The sequence below is a fragment of the Ochotona princeps genome, chromosome 2 (genome assembly GCF_030435755.1).
Source record: "Ochotona princeps isolate mOchPri1 chromosome 2, mOchPri1.hap1, whole genome shotgun sequence".
NCBI lineage: Eukaryota > Metazoa > Chordata > Mammalia > Lagomorpha > Ochotonidae > Ochotona > Ochotona princeps.
This window is the reverse complement of record NC_080833.1, coordinates 123,898,031-123,917,071: the sequence shown is the minus strand read 5'-3', so window position 1 is coordinate 123,917,071 and position 19,041 is coordinate 123,898,031. Positions and strand designations below refer to the sequence as shown.

At 47.5% G+C, this 19,041-nt stretch overlaps 1 protein-coding gene across 3 annotated transcripts in view; it reads right to left on the bottom strand.

Annotated features, from left to right (window-relative positions):
* Positions 1 to 15,027, bottom strand: part of PRRX1 (paired related homeobox 1) — a 69,972-nt gene extending 54,945 nt beyond the window's left edge. For all 3 annotated transcript variants that reach the window (XM_004599175.4, XM_004599174.4, XM_058660627.1), the window contains exon 1: positions 14,396 to 15,027. In XM_004599175.4, the coding sequence (XP_004599232.1) occupies positions 14,396 to 14,636 (241 nt within the window). In that variant the 5' untranslated portion in view covers positions 14,637 to 15,027. The remainder of the gene's footprint in view (positions 1 to 14,395) is intronic.
* Between the last annotated feature and the right edge of the window lie 4,014 nt (positions 15,028 to 19,041).

Genomic DNA, 19,041 nt, shown 5'->3' with positions numbered 1-19,041 from the left:
CCCTGCACCCATGCTAGGGACCTGGAAGAAGCTCCTGGCTCCCAGCTTCAAATCAGCCCAGCTCTGGACATTGCAACCATTTGAGGGAGTGGACCAGAGAATGGAGAATCTCTCTGTCTCGCCTTCTCTGTCTGTAACTTTGACTTTCAAGTAAAATTGGCACACCGTAAAAGAAAGAGAGAAAAGATATGAAGTCATTTAGTTAGATTTCCAACCTATACGCATAATCACCTGAAAATTTACACATTCTTAAACCTACATTGCAATGACTTGTATCCTCATAATACATAGGTTATATCTAGAAAATCTGCTGAGATAGGATCATTCATATAGAATAAGTTGTGAGAAAAGGATCATCTGAAATTGCTCTTAGAATTTTACACACATAACCCCCAACACACACACACACACACACACACACACACACACACACACACACACACAGAATTCTATCCTTTTGTTTGCCTTGGTTTCATGCAGAGTTTAGCACAGAGCCTTGGGTGTGATGGATGTGTTTCTGTTTCTCCCCTGTTTCTTCAAAAATGATTTATTTAGCAAATTTTGTTAAGCTCCCTAGGATATAAAAAGCACCCTGTCAAGTGCTCCAAAGCATAAAACTAGGCCTGGTGCAATAGTTTTGTGGCTCAAACCTCACCTTGCATGTGCCAGGATCCCATATGGGTGCCAGTTCATGTCCTGGCAAGCCCCATTTCCCATCCAGCTCCCTACTTGTGGCCTGAGAAAGCAGTCAAGGACGGCCCAATGCTTTGGGATCCTGCACCCATGTGGGAGACCTGGAGGAAGTTCCTGGCTCCTGGTATTGGATAGGGCTCAGTTCTGGTGATTTCAGCTACTTGGGGAGAGAACCAGTGGATCGAAGACCTTTCTCTCTATAAATCTATCTTTCCAATAGAAGTAAATAAGTTTAAAAAAAAAGAAAAAGAAAAAAAGCACAAGACTTCTGCATCTCCACATGGATTTTCTGAGCTGTCTGTGTTTGATGGAAGAGAGAAGAGTGATTCTTGGGGAGAGTTAAACACCAATGGGACACTCAAAATGCGGTCAGTGTCATAAGGCAAAGCAGTGCCTGCATTCCATAAAGTTACATATCAAAGTTTCCTGCACATAAAAGTCATGTGGCATATTGGAATGTGGTGTTTTGGAGATTCTGATTCACAGGGTGTGAGTGGGGTCCTGGAATCCACATTTTTAGACACCTCTGTTCATTTTGATATAAATGATCCTGGCAACACAGGGAAGGCACAGAGGATTAGAGTGCGCGCATGTTACCCAACGAACAGATGATCTGTTATTCCTCGCTCCGCTTTTCTTTGAAATCACTCCCAAAGAACTGCAAATGGGAGCGATGGCAAAGAGAGAAATGAAGAAAGCGATGGTCAGAAGGAGGTTTTCAGGGACGAGGCAGGGCTCTACTCTCCCAAGAACAATTCCTCAGCTAGCTAAATCTCCAAGTCTACACCATAGGCTAAAGCCTCAACAGCAGCTTTGGCAAACACACATATTCACTTCTCCCTAAGTCATAACAGTTATTCCCAACGGAGCTGAACTCCGAATCTTTGCCTCACATCTCTTAGCGCTTTGAAGAGGTGATCTGAGTCTCTCGTTACCTATGGCACGTGATAAGCAGCTTCTTTCCTTAAACCGCTAGCATAGTAGCTTCATGATTAAGTGTTGTCGGAATATCTCACCCGTGGCAATTGGTTTTTTTTCTCACCACAACTGTTAGTCATGCCGATCTATCACCCAAGAGTGCCAGGGAAACTTAATTGCTAATTGCTTCTGAGCACAGAAACAGTCCTAGGTGCTGCATGCAGTCTGTATGTCTTCCAGGCTTTTCAGATTTCACTTTGATGTCTATGAAAAGAGGTCACACGTGAAACCAAGACCAGAATGTTTGTTTTACTAAATTGGCTAGGAGATCTCAGGGGCAAAAGAGTGGTAACTACCTATGATAGGTAACATGGTATTATTTAAGTGCAAAAAAGAGAAGTAACTCCAATCTCATGGAGCATCAAGATATTGCTACGTTAGAACCAAAATATTGTAGTGGGAAATGAGCACGAATGGTCCCACAGAAGCTGGCTGTGTAAAGTTTGGGATAGATAACCGTGTTCTAAGCATGTCTCACATGAGCATCACAACGTTTAGAAGGGAAGTCGAAGGAAAAGAACTGCCTTCTACAACCGTGAAGGCCACAATTACGGACGAAGTGAGCGGAGATGGTAATGAAAGATGTACAAGATCATGGTGTGCTGAACGGAGAAAGGGTATCCCAAAGGGAACGGCCATAATCAGGAAGTCCTGAGCCAAACTCCTAGCTCTTGCACACATTCATGTTTGGGCCTCTTGAGGACCATTCAAAGTCATGTGGCTTGAGTTTCTACCAGTAGGTAAAAAAGAATGGATACCTGCTTAGTCCCTCAACAGATAACATGACACAATGAATGAGACTTTTGCAGTATAAGCATAGTCCTACACATATGAGCATTCAATGGATGAGGGCGTTAATTACTGAGCCACATGCAATACACATTCAAGCCGGGAATCAATGATGCTTGTGGTGAAGTTGCAGAATAGGAAAAGAGAAAGCATTTGTTTGTGGCAGGTTCTGGGCATTTTGCTAATAGTACTTCATTATTCCAAACAATAAACCTGTGTGCTAGACATCAATGCACAATTCCACACCGGAGAAGATTCACATCCAGGGACTTGTCTGAATTCAGTAAGCGAGTAAATGGCTGACCCATAACTTCATACAGGATTCTCTGAATCCAAAGTGAAAAACAAGGAAACTCCCAATCCCCTTAAATCTGAACTAAAGCTTCCTCATGCTTTGAGAGTTTGATATAAGCTTATGGAAATGCATTCTTCCTTTTTTACCTTTTTTACCTTTATTTGATATCAACTATCAAGTATCATTTAGAAACTTTTTCATTTGATCACTTATGATTGTGTCTGTACTTCTAACTCTATATTTCTTAAATATTTCTTTACAGATCCAATTTTCTGTTGGCCACCAGCACAGCCACAGATAAGGATAGTACAGAAGCCAACATCAACTTTATAATGAAGATTATAGATGAGAGGAACTTAAAGGTTGGTACGACAGTGATGTGTTAGGAAGTAGCCCATTAGACTCCTCATGGCTGACTCAATATGGTTTCATCCAACAAGAATGTATCCCATAAACATGTGGTTGACACCAAAAGATGGAGGAAGATGATTGAAAAAAATAGCATCAAAAGAGCAAGATTTGACTCATTTCATAGTATCCTACAAAAAATGAAGATAATTATGCCAGACATACCTGCTTCCTAGAATTAGCTCTGTAAAACATAATGCAATATAAATATGGCTCTAAGTGTTTGGGAAGTAGTCTTAGAATTTATCTTTTGCATAGTAATGACTTTGCCACTTCATGACAAAGCAAGCTATCCATTTATGGGAATAACTGGGGAAAATACTTAGAGAGCTAACAATTTGAGTATATTCATAGGGCTAAAATGATGATACTTCCAAGCGTAATAGAATATGGACTGAATTCTCTAGCTATTCAGCATAGCTGGGACTCACTAAATGAGAAAATCCAAAAGAGTTCAGAAACCAGTCCTCAGCACCCTAAAGAAAAGGGAATGTAGAGACAGGGAGGAAACGAGATATTGATTCCAAGAGCGAGCCATATATTCTAGTAAAGCCCTCACACTGGGCCAGGCTCCCTTTCCTGCCCTGAGGGAAGAACAGGCTATTCTAGGCAGACGCACAGCAACATTACTTTCTGTTTCTGTCGTCAGGAGGGATCCAGTCTTTGAAATACGTCTAGTAAAACTGCAGATTTCAGTCCTATGATTAATGAAGTAAATTACGTTTTATTTCTTAAATGTGTTGAGGATTCATCCTGTGGTCTTCCACCAATCCTGAGGATTAGAGCTGCTGAGCAGCACATCTGGTTAGAGGCAAAGAGCTCTCTGGGTGGTTCTCCCGCTACTCCCCGAGCGACAGCCAAAACGCGCAAACTCTTGAAACTCCTGTTGAGCAAGAATGATTTTTGATTCCCAAAAAACAGTGATTAAACTTTCTGTTATTTCCTTTCTCATGAGAAAAATTAAGATACCATTAATTCATCATTTTTAAATACTTTCCCTGAATAAAATACTATATTTATCAGGCAGGTTTTTAATATCAGATGATATTTAGATATATATCATCATAATGTACTTTTTCTGTAATTATCACTTCAAGTAAAAGCTTGATGGATAAACGCATACTCTTTCCTTTTTTTAGATGAGTGCTTCTTCTGGCAAAACACACACTACCGTATTCTGTATTCTGACATCATTATCCTATCTGTCCATCATTCTTTAATTATAGAGGAATAAATGTTTCCTTTTTTCTATAAAAATAATTTTGAGTATTAAGACTTCTAATAAAGAAAATCCAAGGATTAACAATCATACAGAATTTTCAGTTTCCTTCAATATTTTCTCCCCCAATTGTCTTGTGAGTTCTCCAAGCAGTAGTTTTCTCAATGTGATCTGGGAATGTCCCTTAGGTACCATGCAGGGGTTTCCAATTCCAGGAGACATGCGCTCCTGGCTAGGGAGGAGTCCCAGCTAGAACAAGCATAGAGGAAAAAGGAAGAGTTTACTCTGAAGGACTTGTCTACTGGAAATGTATTCCACTGGAACTTGAGAAAGTTGAGCATTGACCATCTTGCCGCAGCTCTCATACCCCTCTGGGAACTTTTGTTGTTTGCATGTTTGTTTGTTTAATTTTTTGATGAAAGCAAGTGGGTTAATGTTTACGTAATTTCTCCACCGAGGGGAAACATGATCTTTGAAAAATGAAATGAAAAATTCCTCCGTTGATTAAAGAGAGCTCAGCAATCAAGAAGGTTAATAAAATGCAATCCAAAGTTGTGCAAAATAAATAAAAAGAAAGTATTTTAACACCAAAATAGTAACTACATGTGTCCCTCAGTGGTGATCTGTGGTGAATTTACTTGCTTATCTGAACTTTAATGTGAAATGATGTGCTTTTTAAAATTAAGTGTGTATCCCATTTTTGTATCACTCTTAAAACTTAAAAACTGACTTGCAGCTAGAGATTGCAAAACCTCTAGGATCACAACTGCACAAAAACAAATCAATCTCTTTAGCTGCTAACCACAGCTACACTGTAGAACACAACCCCCTGAAATTTTTATCTTTAAAATAGCTCAAGTTAATGTAGCCATCATAAACTATTAGAAAGCAATTAACCAGATTGCGGAGGCATGGCTGTTTCTAGAGGCAGCAGAGAGCAGGATTTTGGTGTCATGGAATTAAGCATCAGGAAGATTTGACGTAGACGTGTGATAGAATCAGAATACTAGAAGTTAGCATAGGTGGGTTAGCAAAAAGGACACGAAGCAAGGACGTTTCAGGTAAGAAGTCACAGAAACAGAAATGAGACCAGAATATCTACAGAAACAAAGCAATCTAACTAACTCAGGAAGGAAAAGGAGAAAATCAGCTCCCGCCTGCACTTGCAGGTGACAGCAGCCAGATTGCTGGAGCAGGAAAGAAACTATTTTTTTTAAAGGATGAATATTTCCATCTTAATGCATAAAATGAAAAAAATGATTAAAAGATCTAGGAAGGAGGAAGGGGAAGAGCTTTGATTTCTAAATATGTTTGTAGAAAGAACTAGCATCGGTATTCAGTCATTCAACAAGCGTACTCTGAGGCTTTACAGTCTCTATTCATATTTATTACCTGCATATAAAGCAGGAAAAGCACAGATGCACCAGCGATCAGCAGGTTACTCGAGCGGCCTCACAATGTGACTGACAGGCTGACATAGATAGATGCAAGCGAGTTTAGAAGACTAACTTGTAGAAAGACAAAGACGATTCTGATATTAGTTTGCACACCCACCTGTTGTCATACCAAAGACCAAGGAGCGCTACAAGACAATCATCTTGACAGAAACAAACTCACTAGTTCCCTCCATATTGTTGCTGCAGTTGAAGTACTTTTGTGGCATTCAAATGGAAATGCCCAAGAGATGTCTGTAAATATGGGTCTGCAATGCCAAGGGAGGGCCTTGAAGCTGCAAGCTGGGAGTAATGCATCTAGAGAGGATTACTGAAACGCTGCTGAGCCTAAAGCATACGTCCTAGGCAAAGAATATAAAACTGGACAGGCTCAAGTGTCCACTGCTATGCTAGATAAGAAAGGCGCTCAACTAAACACAGGGAGCTCATCCTATCTGATAATAAGCAGTGACCACACACAGGCAACAGTTGGGCAGCTGGCCTAGTAAGTAAATGATTGCTGTAATCCAGAACAGCACCTAGGAATGGAGCCCTTGTAAAACACAGAAAGTAACAACACACAGAATGATTTAATGGTCCTCTCCATCCAAATTAATAGTGATATATGAAAATCTCCATGAAAAAGTGTTAGATTTAATACATATTTCCACTAGAACTTTTCATTCCATAGATGTATGAGTTACTTGAAAAATTCTAATTGGTATATTAAAAATGAATTATCAGACAGGAAAAGATATAGGTAGATACCTGGTATATTGCAAGCACTGAGCTTAGCACCCTTCTTGTTTTGGTGTGGTTCTGGAAAGAGCATCTAGGGTGCTTATGTGGCCTATGGGGACTCAAATTTGGAGCAGCTGCATCAGCAAAAGGGGTGCAGAGAAAACCTGGATGTGACACAAAGACTGGAGGTTGGAACATTGATCCATCATCACCCTCCCAGCCCAAGCTGATTGTACTAAGCCGTTGCACATGAACACTGAATCCATGTAAAAATGACTTGGAAATTAGCATAATTCTCTGTATTTTTCTGAAGTGCTGGCTAGGTCTGATACTTTGCCCACAGTCAAACTGATTGAACTTGGCATACCGTGGCTCAAATTTTGATTGAGTTGGGGCCCTAGGCCTTCAAATTGTGTAGCTGAAGACTCTTTAAAGAGATTTGGCCTCCTGATCTATATTTGGAACTCTGGAAGGGCACCATTTGTTTTGCTAGTTATTTATAACCACAGCACCTTCCAGCACCATGAGGTCCTGTAAAATATGACATGACATGACAGATGATGAGAAATTACTTGAACGAAGTGAATGTTCTTATTCTCAAACGCTTGTGGGAAAGCAATTTCGCTCACAGTTCTGGTTTTAGGCTAGTGAACCGCCCCAGATCAGGATATCTCAGAAGGTATACGTTCATCACCCTCTATGCTAAGAGGACTTACTCATTCAGCCATTTCTTTCTCCTAATGCCTCCATGTCTTGTCCAATGTCAGGTAGGAAGAGAAGAAGAAAACCCCAAAATGTACAGAGAAGGTTAAAAAGCTATTCTCATGTGCCCTGTTTGTCTGGTGAATCTCTATGGATAAACGGAGCATCAGCGGAGGCCAGGAGTCCAATGTGGGGATAGCATGTGATATACAGTGCCCACTTTGCAGGCACACACAAACCTTGGGGCAGTTACTGTTCTTATAGAGAAACAAGATTATCCCAATCCTGGGCCAACCTCCTGCAGCCAGCCAGCTTTTATGGTCTATGAAAAGACTCCAGGTACTGTGGGAATTTTTGTTTTAGTTTCATAGCATTTCACTAAAACAAGCCAGGTCTCCTTCTCTCAAAACCATTCCTCTCTTTTAAAGTATCTCTAGCTCCTTTGCAGAAAACTCACAATCACCTCCATGGTACAAACTCTCCCCTACCTTGTGGAAATCCAGGCATTAATTCCAGCACCCTCAACCCCACCACCACCAAGGACTTCAGATCTCTAATCACACTCCCTCCTGACTCCCCCTAGTCACCCTGGAATCTTGACCACCCTCTTTTCAGACAGCGCTCACCAGACACTTCGCTTCAATCGCATCTGTGTAGCATATATTCACATGGTCCCTGGAGTGTCCTCACACTATTGATATTCTCCATGTTTTGCTACTTGTCCAAATCATCTTTCCACCTGTCTATCTTTTTCCTGCTCGAGTTCAAGAATTTTGAAAGGCAGGGCAGACCGGGACCCCAGACTGAAGGAACGCACCCCTCTTTGGTTAAGAGAAGTCACGGAGGAGCCGGTGTGGCTCAGCTCATTGGCACAATCCATCCCACAGAAAGCTGTGCCGCAGCATCCTGCCCACTCTGGGAAAGGTCAAGAGTGGAGGTAAGAGGGGCTGTTGGTTGGCATCTTCATCCGGGTGCACACAAAGACCAGGGAAGCCAACAACACAGTGGATTCTGTGTTGAGCATAAAATTCCAAAGTGAGTTAATAGTTCCTGAATCTACAGCGCCACAGGTTCCCATCTCTTTCCATTACAAAGGTGATATTTGAAAAACAAAAAGAAAAAAAAAAACATGTTATCCAAGTTCCCATGATGAACTACATTTCTTTACTACAGTTCGTTCATTTGCAAATACCAGCATGAAAACAAACAGGCTAGAAAAGGAGGATCCCTCCCCGTCAGTTTCTTAACATTGATATTAGGGCTTCAAATTAATTCGTGAGTTTCAAATTTGTTCTTCACTTGGAAAATGAGCCCCCAAATTCTTAGGCATTCGGGTTTTCTCATTACTTGATATAGCAAAAGGGCTGAGACATGGTACTCCAAGATTAAAATCTGATCACAGCTCATATCTATTTGAGAACCCTAGGACAGCAGAATGCTGAAGACTCTGGTTGTCCTTAACGCTGTCTGAGAAATCAGTTGTTCCTGTGATTGATTTCCCCTGACACTGACTCGACTTTCGGCCATAAAATCTCCTTAACCAATCAGCCACTATTTGTATCTTTATTACAACTAGAGTGCCTCTCACCGCTGTAATCAGCTTACCAGATTTTTTTTTTTTTTCCAATTAGGCAGAGTGGTTCCAAGACAAGTGACATACAGTGTTGTTAAAGTCTGAAATTTAAACTGGATCGCTCAGAGTTGCCTTTAAGTGCTTTTTGGGGGATGCCACACTACATCAGACAGACGAGGCTAAGAGGACTCGGCCCCGCAGGAGATGTCTTACTCAGGAATGTCCATAGGTCAAAACACACTTGTTGACCCCCGAAACACCGGCGACCAGTCCTCCTTTACTTTCTCCACAATGCAGCTCCGCAGTCACTGATTTAAAAGGAAAAGGTACTGAGAGAGAAGGGTGTTGTGCCAGTCTGACATTATTACAGTGTACAATTGTCGGCTTTTAATGAAGTGCTGCTAGCCAGTACCCAGAGCTGTTTTTGCTTTTCAGGCATCTAACTTCTTGTGGATACGTAACAATGATGAGAACATGCACATCTTTTCTATCTTGTTGAGGGTGGGCGGATGCTCCTGGGCGCTGGCGGACTGGTGATTCAGCCCACAGTAAAGTAGCCCAACAACATAACACCACATTGGATTCACTGCTCTGCAGTCACAGGTAGTTCTGTCAATGTTTGGGTGCTAAATAAGGGAGCTGTTTTCTTAGCCACATATTGTCGTAAATGCCTGGTTCTAGCTCCAAGGAAGACTCTGTGGAAAGGGGCTGTTGACTGAATTGATTAGGAGTTGGACAGAGGGTGCTGTGGACCTGCAGTTAATACCCTCTTGAAAATGAAGGATACGATATGCTTTAAAAAATAAAAAAAGGAAAAAAAAAATCTTTTCTACCCTACAAGAAGATGCAAGCATGCGTCAAGGCTTATGATCTCCACACTCACCTAATTTTTAAAAAATCATTCTCCATCATTGAAGAAAACATTAAAAAAAAAATTCCCTGAGCAGTTGAAAATGGGCACCTTTCTCAACTGGAGGCTTGCAGAAACGATTGCAAAAGCTCTGTACCCGAGGCCCCAGCCCAACTGACAAGGAGGACGGTTCTTCAGGAGCTAGGGCATTGAGCGGTGGCAAGCATGCCCTGCCGATGGGGGAGCGGCGAAACAAGGTGCGGGAGCACAGTAAAAGAACCACACCTTTTAAAATAAACAATCAACTTGGGTCCCTGTCTTGAAAACGTCCTGCTGGGGGCTGCGGATCTGGGTCGGCAAAGAGAAAGCCATTGCTACTTCTAACGGGGCATCCCCCCTCCCCCACCTCCGCAGGGAACCAGAGCAGAGTGACATCTTGCTGGAGACGTTTTTCTTCACTTGCATGGTAAAATATCAAATGATGCCTCCGGCAAGCGAAGGGAATTAAAAGTACCGGTGTGAGCGCCCGCGGTCCCGACACCGGGTGCTGGTGATCCGAGCGCTTCAGGGTGAGGTCGTGGATCCAATCGCAGAGCCGCGCCGCCTCTGAGACTCTTGAAAGGGTTTGATCGGTGAAATGCAGGGTTCTTTTGGAGTCCCTGGAAGCACAGGCACCCTAGAGCCTCTAAAGGGTCCACCTCCCTGACTCTTCAAATTCTAGGTCGCGCTTTTCACCGCACAGCCGACAAAAGTCACAGGATTGTCAAGTTTTCTCCATACATTTAAGGGGAGGCCACCCACGCGTGGAAAATACACAGGAATCAGCAGTTCTTCTCTAGCGGGGACCTTCAGTTTTGGAGACTCAGCGACAACCCTTGATACTGGATTCCAAACTCCCACCTCCTCGTAGAGAGGAAATGTTTCAGGCTACCACTTACAGGAATAGTATTATTTGTCTCCCCTTCCAGAATCTAGATCATTGAACCCAAATTGCAATCTGAGTGTCGGCCACAGGCCTGAGTCCCAGGATGGTGCCGCTACGACAATCTCTGAGTCAACACTGAGACTGTTAGGGGGACTAGCACCCTGTTGCGGATTGCAATTGGGAGCGCCCTAGAAAAAAGTTCTCCCTCTCTTGGGCGCGTCTTTGGCAGAAGAGGATTTGGTAGAACCCGGCCCGCAACACCGGGGCTCTGGGAAAGAGGTGGTGAATCCGAATCCTTCGCAACCGGTTTACACCTCTCGATTCGTGACAAATCGATTTCCCGGCCGCTGTTCAGCTTATGCATCCCGCCGAAGCCCGGGCCCAGCTGCACCCGGTGCGCACTTAGCACGGACTTGTGACTCTGTGCGTGTGCGCGCGTGTCTAATTGACGTTCCGTCTACCTTTTTATGACTACATGTGTTTCCAACAAAAGGTCTAATAAGGACAATCTGGTTTCACTAATTTAGAGGTTGGGAATGTGGATGGCAGACTTTTTTTTTTTTTTTTTAAAGAGTTTTCAGAAGTTCAGATTAAGAAATGACAGCGGGGTACTTGCCTTCCTAGAAACCCATCTGCCTGTTTTTATGACTTGCTCCTCTATCCCCTCCCCGACTCTCTCCAGCCAGCATCACACTCTTCACACTCCACACTCCTTTAGTAGCTGCTTAGCGAATCATTTCTTTAAACTCTGCTGAGTTTGAGGAAATTCACCGATGTGGGACAATTAATAAAAGCGGGAAGCAAACATACTAGGCAGGTCAAAGTGGAGTGACCATGCAACAAGGGAGCAGGCAGGGTGGCGGAGTAGGGGAGGCCAGCGGGCTGCCCTCATTTGGGACCTACGTCACTCCTCTCTACTATACTCAGCCCGCGTTGCAATTGACCGTTTTTTTGCAAAATTAAGATTCTCTCCTAGAAGCTGTAGTCTTCTAACTTTGCTGCCTTCTGCAGAAGCTGGAAAGGATAAGGAGACTGAAGTCCTCCACGAATATCAGGATCAAAGGCATCTGTCTTCCTGACATTGCCCAAAACTCTGGGAAAAGCGGCACCAGCTCCCATCAGTGGATTTCAAGGAGCTCGGCCTCCTGTCATGGCCTCTTTATGTCCTTCCAGCCAGGGTCCCTGCTTTCCCGACTCCCCATCTGTCTACCACAGGCTGCAGGTTCTGCAGTCTCCAGCGATTTTCGCAGCTTCCTCCATAACTCCCGGAGAGTCCAAGAATTTGGGTGGAGGGTCCCTTAGAGACTTATCACGGGGCTCTCTCAGACCGTGTTGCTCTTGCTGGAAAGGGAGGGAGGAGGTTGAGAAGATGCTGCTCCCAAAAGCAACACAGTATTTGAATGGGCCTCCTAGACAACTCTGGGAAGCAAGGCCTAAAAAGTGTGTCTGTGTGAGTGGGTGAACAGGTCTGTAGATGCTGGCCAGCGTTCCCCAGCCTCAGGTGCTGCTGACTGTGTCCATCACTCTGTATGAAGCAGTCCCCTCCTGAACCTGTCAAATGACATCCTTTTACCGATTATCTGTTCCCTGCCTGGCCTCTGAGCCTGTTTCACGTGTGGTGCTCTCCCCACAAGTGAATGCTGAACGCAAATGTGGACTGGCACATCACCAGCACATTTTCTCGGAATCCCAGTATGTTCTCTTGGGACGCAGGGTCCCCAGCGCTGAAGGCATGGTTGACCTCATTCTCAAGCGCCCCAGTGGACACATGTGTACGGACCGGCCTCTGAGGTGCCAGGCCCAAAGCTCATAGGCTAGTCCCTGTTGGTCTCCCAGCCTCCGCAGATCATCTCCTGTCTGCATGGAGGAGCTCCGAGGTCAGTTCCCTCAGCCTTGCCTAGTTCTGTACCAATGACAAAGCCATGACAAATCACAAAACCTGAGCTCTCTGGGTCTTCACCTGGGACAGAAAAATGAGTCCTGTCCGCATGGCTCCAGTGTCCGCTGCCTCACAAGAGGTAGCCACGGGCCTTATCCCTGATTGTTCTGGCCGCCTGCTGGACCGGGGCCCTGGGAACAAAGCAATATGGAATCAGTTCTACCCCGTCTTCCACGCCAGCAGCAATTTCTTCCGTGGCACTGTGTTCTGCTGTGGCCTGGGCCTCCACTTCTCCAAATAATGATAAACATTACGATTTAGTAATTCGTCGTGGCAAAACGAGAAAGGCAAAATGTGTAGACCTGGTGTAGCTGAGGCTTTCAATACTGCTTTCCCTGCGATTCGGATGTTTTGCATTTTCTTTAGTAAAACTTAAAAAAAATCATAATTATGTCACCCTGCAATCAGACCTAAAATGCGTAGCAAACGCGATGCTGCCTAGTACCAGAAGCTGACACAGAAATGCAAATGCCTCTGGCTGTCTGGGCCTTACCTAGGAGCTGGGAATAAGGAATTCCTCAGTTTGCCGGTTCACTCCAGGGAAAGATCAGATCTTCTCAGACAGCCCTGTTTGCCCTCTGCACATGTAAGTACATTGGTCCCCCAGTCACTCTTGGCTAAAAGCACCCAAGCGCGTACAGCCTGGACTTGCAGAGCAAGAGGTAAGGGGCATCCGCAGCCCCCCAGACTCCCCTCATTTCGCTGGTTTTCCAGCTGTTCCTGAGTCCCGCTAGCTTTGTGAGTCCCTTTTTTTTTTTCTTTTAAGAGTCTGTGGTGGCCAGGTCCTCTGTGTCCACATGTTCCAAATTGGAAGGCAAAACATTAACCGACAAATAAGGAGATGGAAAGCATTTAAGTTCCGATTGCTGCAAACTGGAGAAGAGGAAGGAGTATCAGGTGCCTTGTCACCGGGGATAAGCAGAGTGACAGGTCAAGGAAGAACGCGAAGAAGCAGGGATACACCTGCGTGGTCGCGTTTTCAAGGCATGGTTAACCAGGCTCGATCTTCACGGGGTAGGTGGTTAGAGAAACAGGCCCGTGGTGAACTTTTCTGGAGGTTTAGCAATCAACAGGAACAGCTCTGGGTAAGTGAAACTGTCCCCAGAAACGCAACCAGCGAGTCCCTGCTACTTTTCTCGGGCGCGGTATGGTGCGGGGCGGGATCTCCCGTTTTAGCACTTGTAGGAACAGTCCCTTTGCTTCTACCTAAATCAGCAGACTTTTGACTCAGTCCTAAACTCAGTCGCAGGTGGAAGCCACAGCAGGGTGCAGACAGCCGATCTGACAGCTGGGGCAGGACGTTCCTCTGGACCTGAGGAGCGAACCGGCCTTCTGGGAGCGCTTCTGGGTGCGCAGCCCCAGCAGCGCGGGTCCCGCTCCCCTCGCGCGGCGCTCTCCCACAAGTCCGCGTGTGTAAGCTATCCGAGTGAGCTAAGCGCCTCGAACCCGCTCGCTACGATCTCGAGCTCAGCTGGCTTCCCAGATCGCGGCGCCGCAGAACCCTTTTGCCAAACCCGCCTGCGTGATGCCCGAGAACGAGGCACCGCCTGGGCAGTTTTTGGCTAGAGTGCGCGGAGCGCGGGTTTTGGACCTCCGAGCGCAAAGCTCCGCAGGGTCCTCTGGCCTCCGCGCCTGTCTGTCTCCAACATCCACCTCCTCCGTACCCTCGGCAGAGCCCTCCTTTTCTCAACTCTTTCCCCTTCCTCTGGGGTTGCCAGCACCTCTCCTGGTCCGTCCACCGACCCAACATCCCTGTGTCTCCCTGGGCTCCACGGGGCTCCTGCCGCCCTGCTGGGACCTCCTCCCACTGTCCCGGGCACACACCCCGTGGGCATGCGCCCCTCACTCACTGTCCTGCTGCGGTGTGTCGCTGCCGCTGGTGAGTCCCGGCGACTCCAGCAGGCTCCGGCCCGCTTCGCCCACGCTTTCGTCCGCCTGTGCCGCCACCATGTCCCCGGCTTCTTCCAGGTCTAGCAGGTGACTGACGGAGAAGTTCTTTTTCGCCTGCAGACTGTCCAGGTTGCCGGGGCTGTCCAAGCGGCCGCCCAGAGCCGGTTGCCGCTCCAGAACGTGCGCGTAGCTGGAGGTCATGGTCTCCCCCTCCAATCCCACCCACCCCCCTCTTCCCCTTCGAATCAACACCAAACGCAGTGGGCGCGAGGGGGGAGAGGAGCTGAGTAGGGATGAAAGAGGGGGAGTGGAGAGAGAGAGAGAAAGAGAGAGAGAGAAAGGAAAAGGGAGGGAAGGGAGGAAGGAAAAAAAAAAAAAGTGGAAAAGAGGGCGGGAGGGGGGGTCCCCTTCACAGCAGAGCGGTCTACACCAGCAGCCTTGGGCGGCCTCCGTTGCCTTCCCGGGGCCAAGTCCGGCACGGTCCAAAGAGATAATCCACACCAAAAAAAAAAAAATAAAACAAGTCACCCTGTGTTCAAGTCAGGAGGGGGAAAATTCCCTTCCAACTCTCCAAAAGCGTCCACACGCACGCTCTAAAAATAATGAGAGAGAGAAGAAAGGGGAGGCCAGCCGGGCGGGGGAGTTAGGCAAACAGAAGAAGAGAGAGAGAAGACGGGGTGGGAGAGAAAAATCAAAGTGATTTTTTTTTCTTAAAAAAAAAAAAGGTTAAAAAAGTTATTCCCAGGCAAGAGTTCAAGCACCAACAGAAGAAGGCTTGTTCCAGCTTTAAAACATCTTCAAGAAAACGTGTTCCCCTCTCTGCACTCCTGTGGATTCTCAGGAGTGACTAAAGTTTCAGGAGGAGACGGTGATGTCTTGCAGATGTATTAGAGAGCAGGATTCTCACTGTACTTTTCATAAGGAGCAAAAGGAAAAAAAAATTGAAAAATAAAAAACCGAGGGCTTCAGGAGTCCGAAGGAGGGCGGTGGCGGCTCCCCCTTTCCCTTCTCGTCTCCCCCTCTTCTCGCCCGAGCTCCTTTTCCCCCTCTCAGTTGGATCAAGAAGCTCTCTGGCACTTCAAAAGGCACAAACTGGCATGCAGAGGAGGCTTTGTAGGGAATACAAGAAAATTGGAGACCCCTGGGAGGGCAGATCTCCACTTAATAGGAGCCTGTAATTACGTGGTAAAGCCTTTGTGCCGCGCCTGACGTTTTACAGACCCTCTTTCTCCATCACAATCTCCTTTTTCCTTCTTTCCCTCCGACCAAAAAGCAGTCTGATTAAGAAAGCCCCCTCTGCCAACATCAGAGCCTGAGAGAGAGAGGGAGGGAGCAAGAGAAGGGAGCGAGGGAGGAGGGAAGGCGATGGGAGGGAGGGAGAAAGGGAAGGAGGAGAAGGGAGGGAGGAGAGGAGAGAACCCCTTTGGATGCTAAAGTCAAGGTCTAATTATCATTTCCCTGCAAAAAGTATCACCGGCAGAGAATGCTAACTGAAACCTACGGTCACTTCAAATGGGCTGCTTATTTTGTTTCAGCATTAACTCCTCCAGATTTGTTTAAGATCCTGTTAGGAAATCTCATTTGCATGTTTTGATAACAGCCGAGGGAAAACTTGTTGGAAAAAATCCACAACTATCCCAATCAAAGTTTCTCCCCTCCTTCCTCCCACCCCTTCCAAGTTTCTTGCTGTTCTGGCAGTTTTGGAGACGGGTGGGGGCAGTGCTCCCAGAGAGAATGAGCCAGAGGGCAGACGGACGAGAGCTACGTTTGGCTCCGGAGAGCCAGCCTATTAAATAATGTGATAAAAGAATCAGGGCGAGGCTCATGGCAGCCTCTCCCACGGTTCTGCGGCCGACTGAAGGGGCGTTGGGGAGATCTGGAAGGCACCGAATCGATCGAGGTTTCCCCAGACTCGAGGAATCCCCGAGCCGCAGCAGTAGGAAATGTACATAGTATTAAGTGGGTGCAGAGGAACACTGGGAGTGTATCCTAGCCGTCCCCTGATTACCTCTGCCAACTTCGTAACTTCTTTGGTATGGCCCAGGTCTCTCTCCCTCTGCAGCCCAGACGTGGGGCACCCGTGTGGAGCTCGCGGATCCAGCGGGGTGTGGTCAGTCGCTCAGAGGCGTGCAGGGGGCAGAAGTACTGCACCCCCACACACACACACCATTTAAATCTATGGACCGTGTGCTCGTGCGTCGCAGAGCACTGGCCTGACGGAGGACAGAGAGGTGCTGAGCTGTTTTTTTCATGACCTGTTGGAATTTGGTAACAGCTTTAATAGTCTCGTTAGGAATGAGTTACTATATGACAAGTAAAATATTAAGTGCTTAGTTGTGACGCTTTTGTGTGTGTGTGCGTGCTTTAAACTCGCACACAAGCAGACATACATGCTCTCTCCACTCCCTTGATTGCCAGACTTTATTAGTATTATTATTATTCCCCTCCCATAGCCGAGAGGCTCCACTGGAGAGAAAGAAGGGTCCGAGTGTGCTTAAATGGTTTCTGGGCTCCAAACGGCCATAGTTAGCCCAGAACTTCCAGCCCTGATCTGGGAAAAGAACATTTGATGCCATCAAAGGGCTGCAGATTGAAACCAGATGTGTTCGCCTCGGTTCTTTCCATGCATTTAATTAAGGAGCCGGGATGGAGGAGACTTTTTCATCATTAGTCCACCCACTCCCCCCTCCTCTTTCCACCCGCTCGCCCCCTGTACCCCCCTGCCCGCCCCCGGACCCGCCCGCACCCCCTACCGGGAGCCCGGAGCCCCGCCAGCACTGCTCCGCTGGCGGAGCTGGTTACTCCTTCTCCCCAGTGGTCCCAGCTCTAAGCCGTAAACATCTGTCCGCGTCTCAGCCAGGGCGAGCGCTAGGCGCGTGGGGGCGGCGCGCACGCGGGTGGGCCGGTGCGCCGTGGGAGCGCGTGGCGGCGGTGCCTTCCGCCCGCGGGCTTGCTGGGCGCTGCCCTCAGCACGCGCCGGTGCCTTCCACTAGACTGGACCCAATTTAGTGGCTAGGACAAGTTTCCCTCTCGCGTCAGACTTGATGTGCTTGGTTGCAGGACCCTGTTGAGCCGGAGGAGGGAGGACCGTCTTCCCCCAAACCCTCGCAGTTGCTCGTCCTTCACTCGGCTGGCACTGTTTTACCCAGCTCTGCGCTAAAGTCCCCAGCTGCAACCAAACCGTCTCGTGACAAAGGTGTGGGAAGACGGCCGAGGTTTAGGACGTCGTCCAGACAGGCTGTGTCTCCTGAAGACCCCGAGACCTAGGTCACTCGGTGGAGGCAAAGTTGTCCCACGGTGCGACCCAGTGCTCGGTGGTGGAGGAGGGGTGACAAGGAACCGAGGTCACCACGGGCACCTGACAGCAGGGCCGGTGTCCCTATTTGGGTCCAGTCTGTCATGTTCCCATTGTGTGTGGGGGGGGGGGGAGGGGGGGATTTGGCGCTGCTTGTTAACAGCAACAGCGTACCAACACCAATGGGGAAGCTCACCGGACCCCCTTGCCAGAAGTTTGCGGGTCGAATCTGTCGATATGTAACACATACATCTCTACTTGTAGTATTTTCCCAGAACTTCTCTGGGACAGAGAGTTCGAATACGTGCCCACAGCCTCGGGGGTCCGTCCCTCCGGGGCGGCGCTGGGAAACTGGAAACTGAGGCCCGGGAGCCTCGCGCTGAGATGGTGAGGACCTAGCGAGCGCACAGGGTCCTCTGATTCTTCCGAGCTGAAGCTTCGGAGACAGGGTCCGTTTTGCAGCTCCTGGGCCCAGCGAGCAGGCGGTTGGGCCCTGCGTTCTCCTGACTCCTGCGGGGCAGCTGGCGAGTTTGAGAAGGGCTTGAGGACTCTTGCCTTAATGGGAAAGGATGCACCTTTCCGGGGCACCCCAGAGGCCTCAGTTGCGGGGGACCGCGGGTATCCTCCCACCATCAGAGAGGGGCTGCAAGGGCAGGGCCATTGTGGAAAGTGCCCTAGGACACGTAGTCCCTGGAGAGAAACATCGCAGCGCTCCTGGTGCTTGTGTTTGTTGGTTTGTTTGAGTGGGCGATTGAGGAGACACATTAAGGTTTTTCTGTACCTCCCCATTTTTTTTTCTATTAACAATTACAATGGGATTAGATACGTGTTTGATTATGTTTCACGCAGCGTTTGCAATTTGTTAAAATCCCAGACTCTAATGAAAACGACAGGATAACATTACAGGGAAATTCGAGACAGGGCAGAGAGTACATTCACTGTTCCATGACAGCCAGCCAGCCCTGCGTATGCCACTCTCAGAACCAGGGCACCAGGGGCCAGGCCAGTCCAGGAACTCTTTCCCCAGTATCCAGGGGTACAATGCCCAGGCTCCAGGCCCAGCAAGAGGGGGAATTGGTGGACCTGTGTTCTGCCCCTCAGGTTGCAGCAATCAGGATGACCAAGAGCTTCCAGAATTTAAGGACGGCCATCTGGCAGAAAGATGTGTGGGGAGGAGGCTGGGCGAGACTGGGGCTGAGCACTGGGCTCATCTCCCAGGCAGGCAGCAGGCCTGGCCTGGGAACTTAGGAGGCCCCAGAGGAGAATGGCCTGCTGCTGTCCCTGCAAGTTCCTTAATCTCTTCTTTGGCTT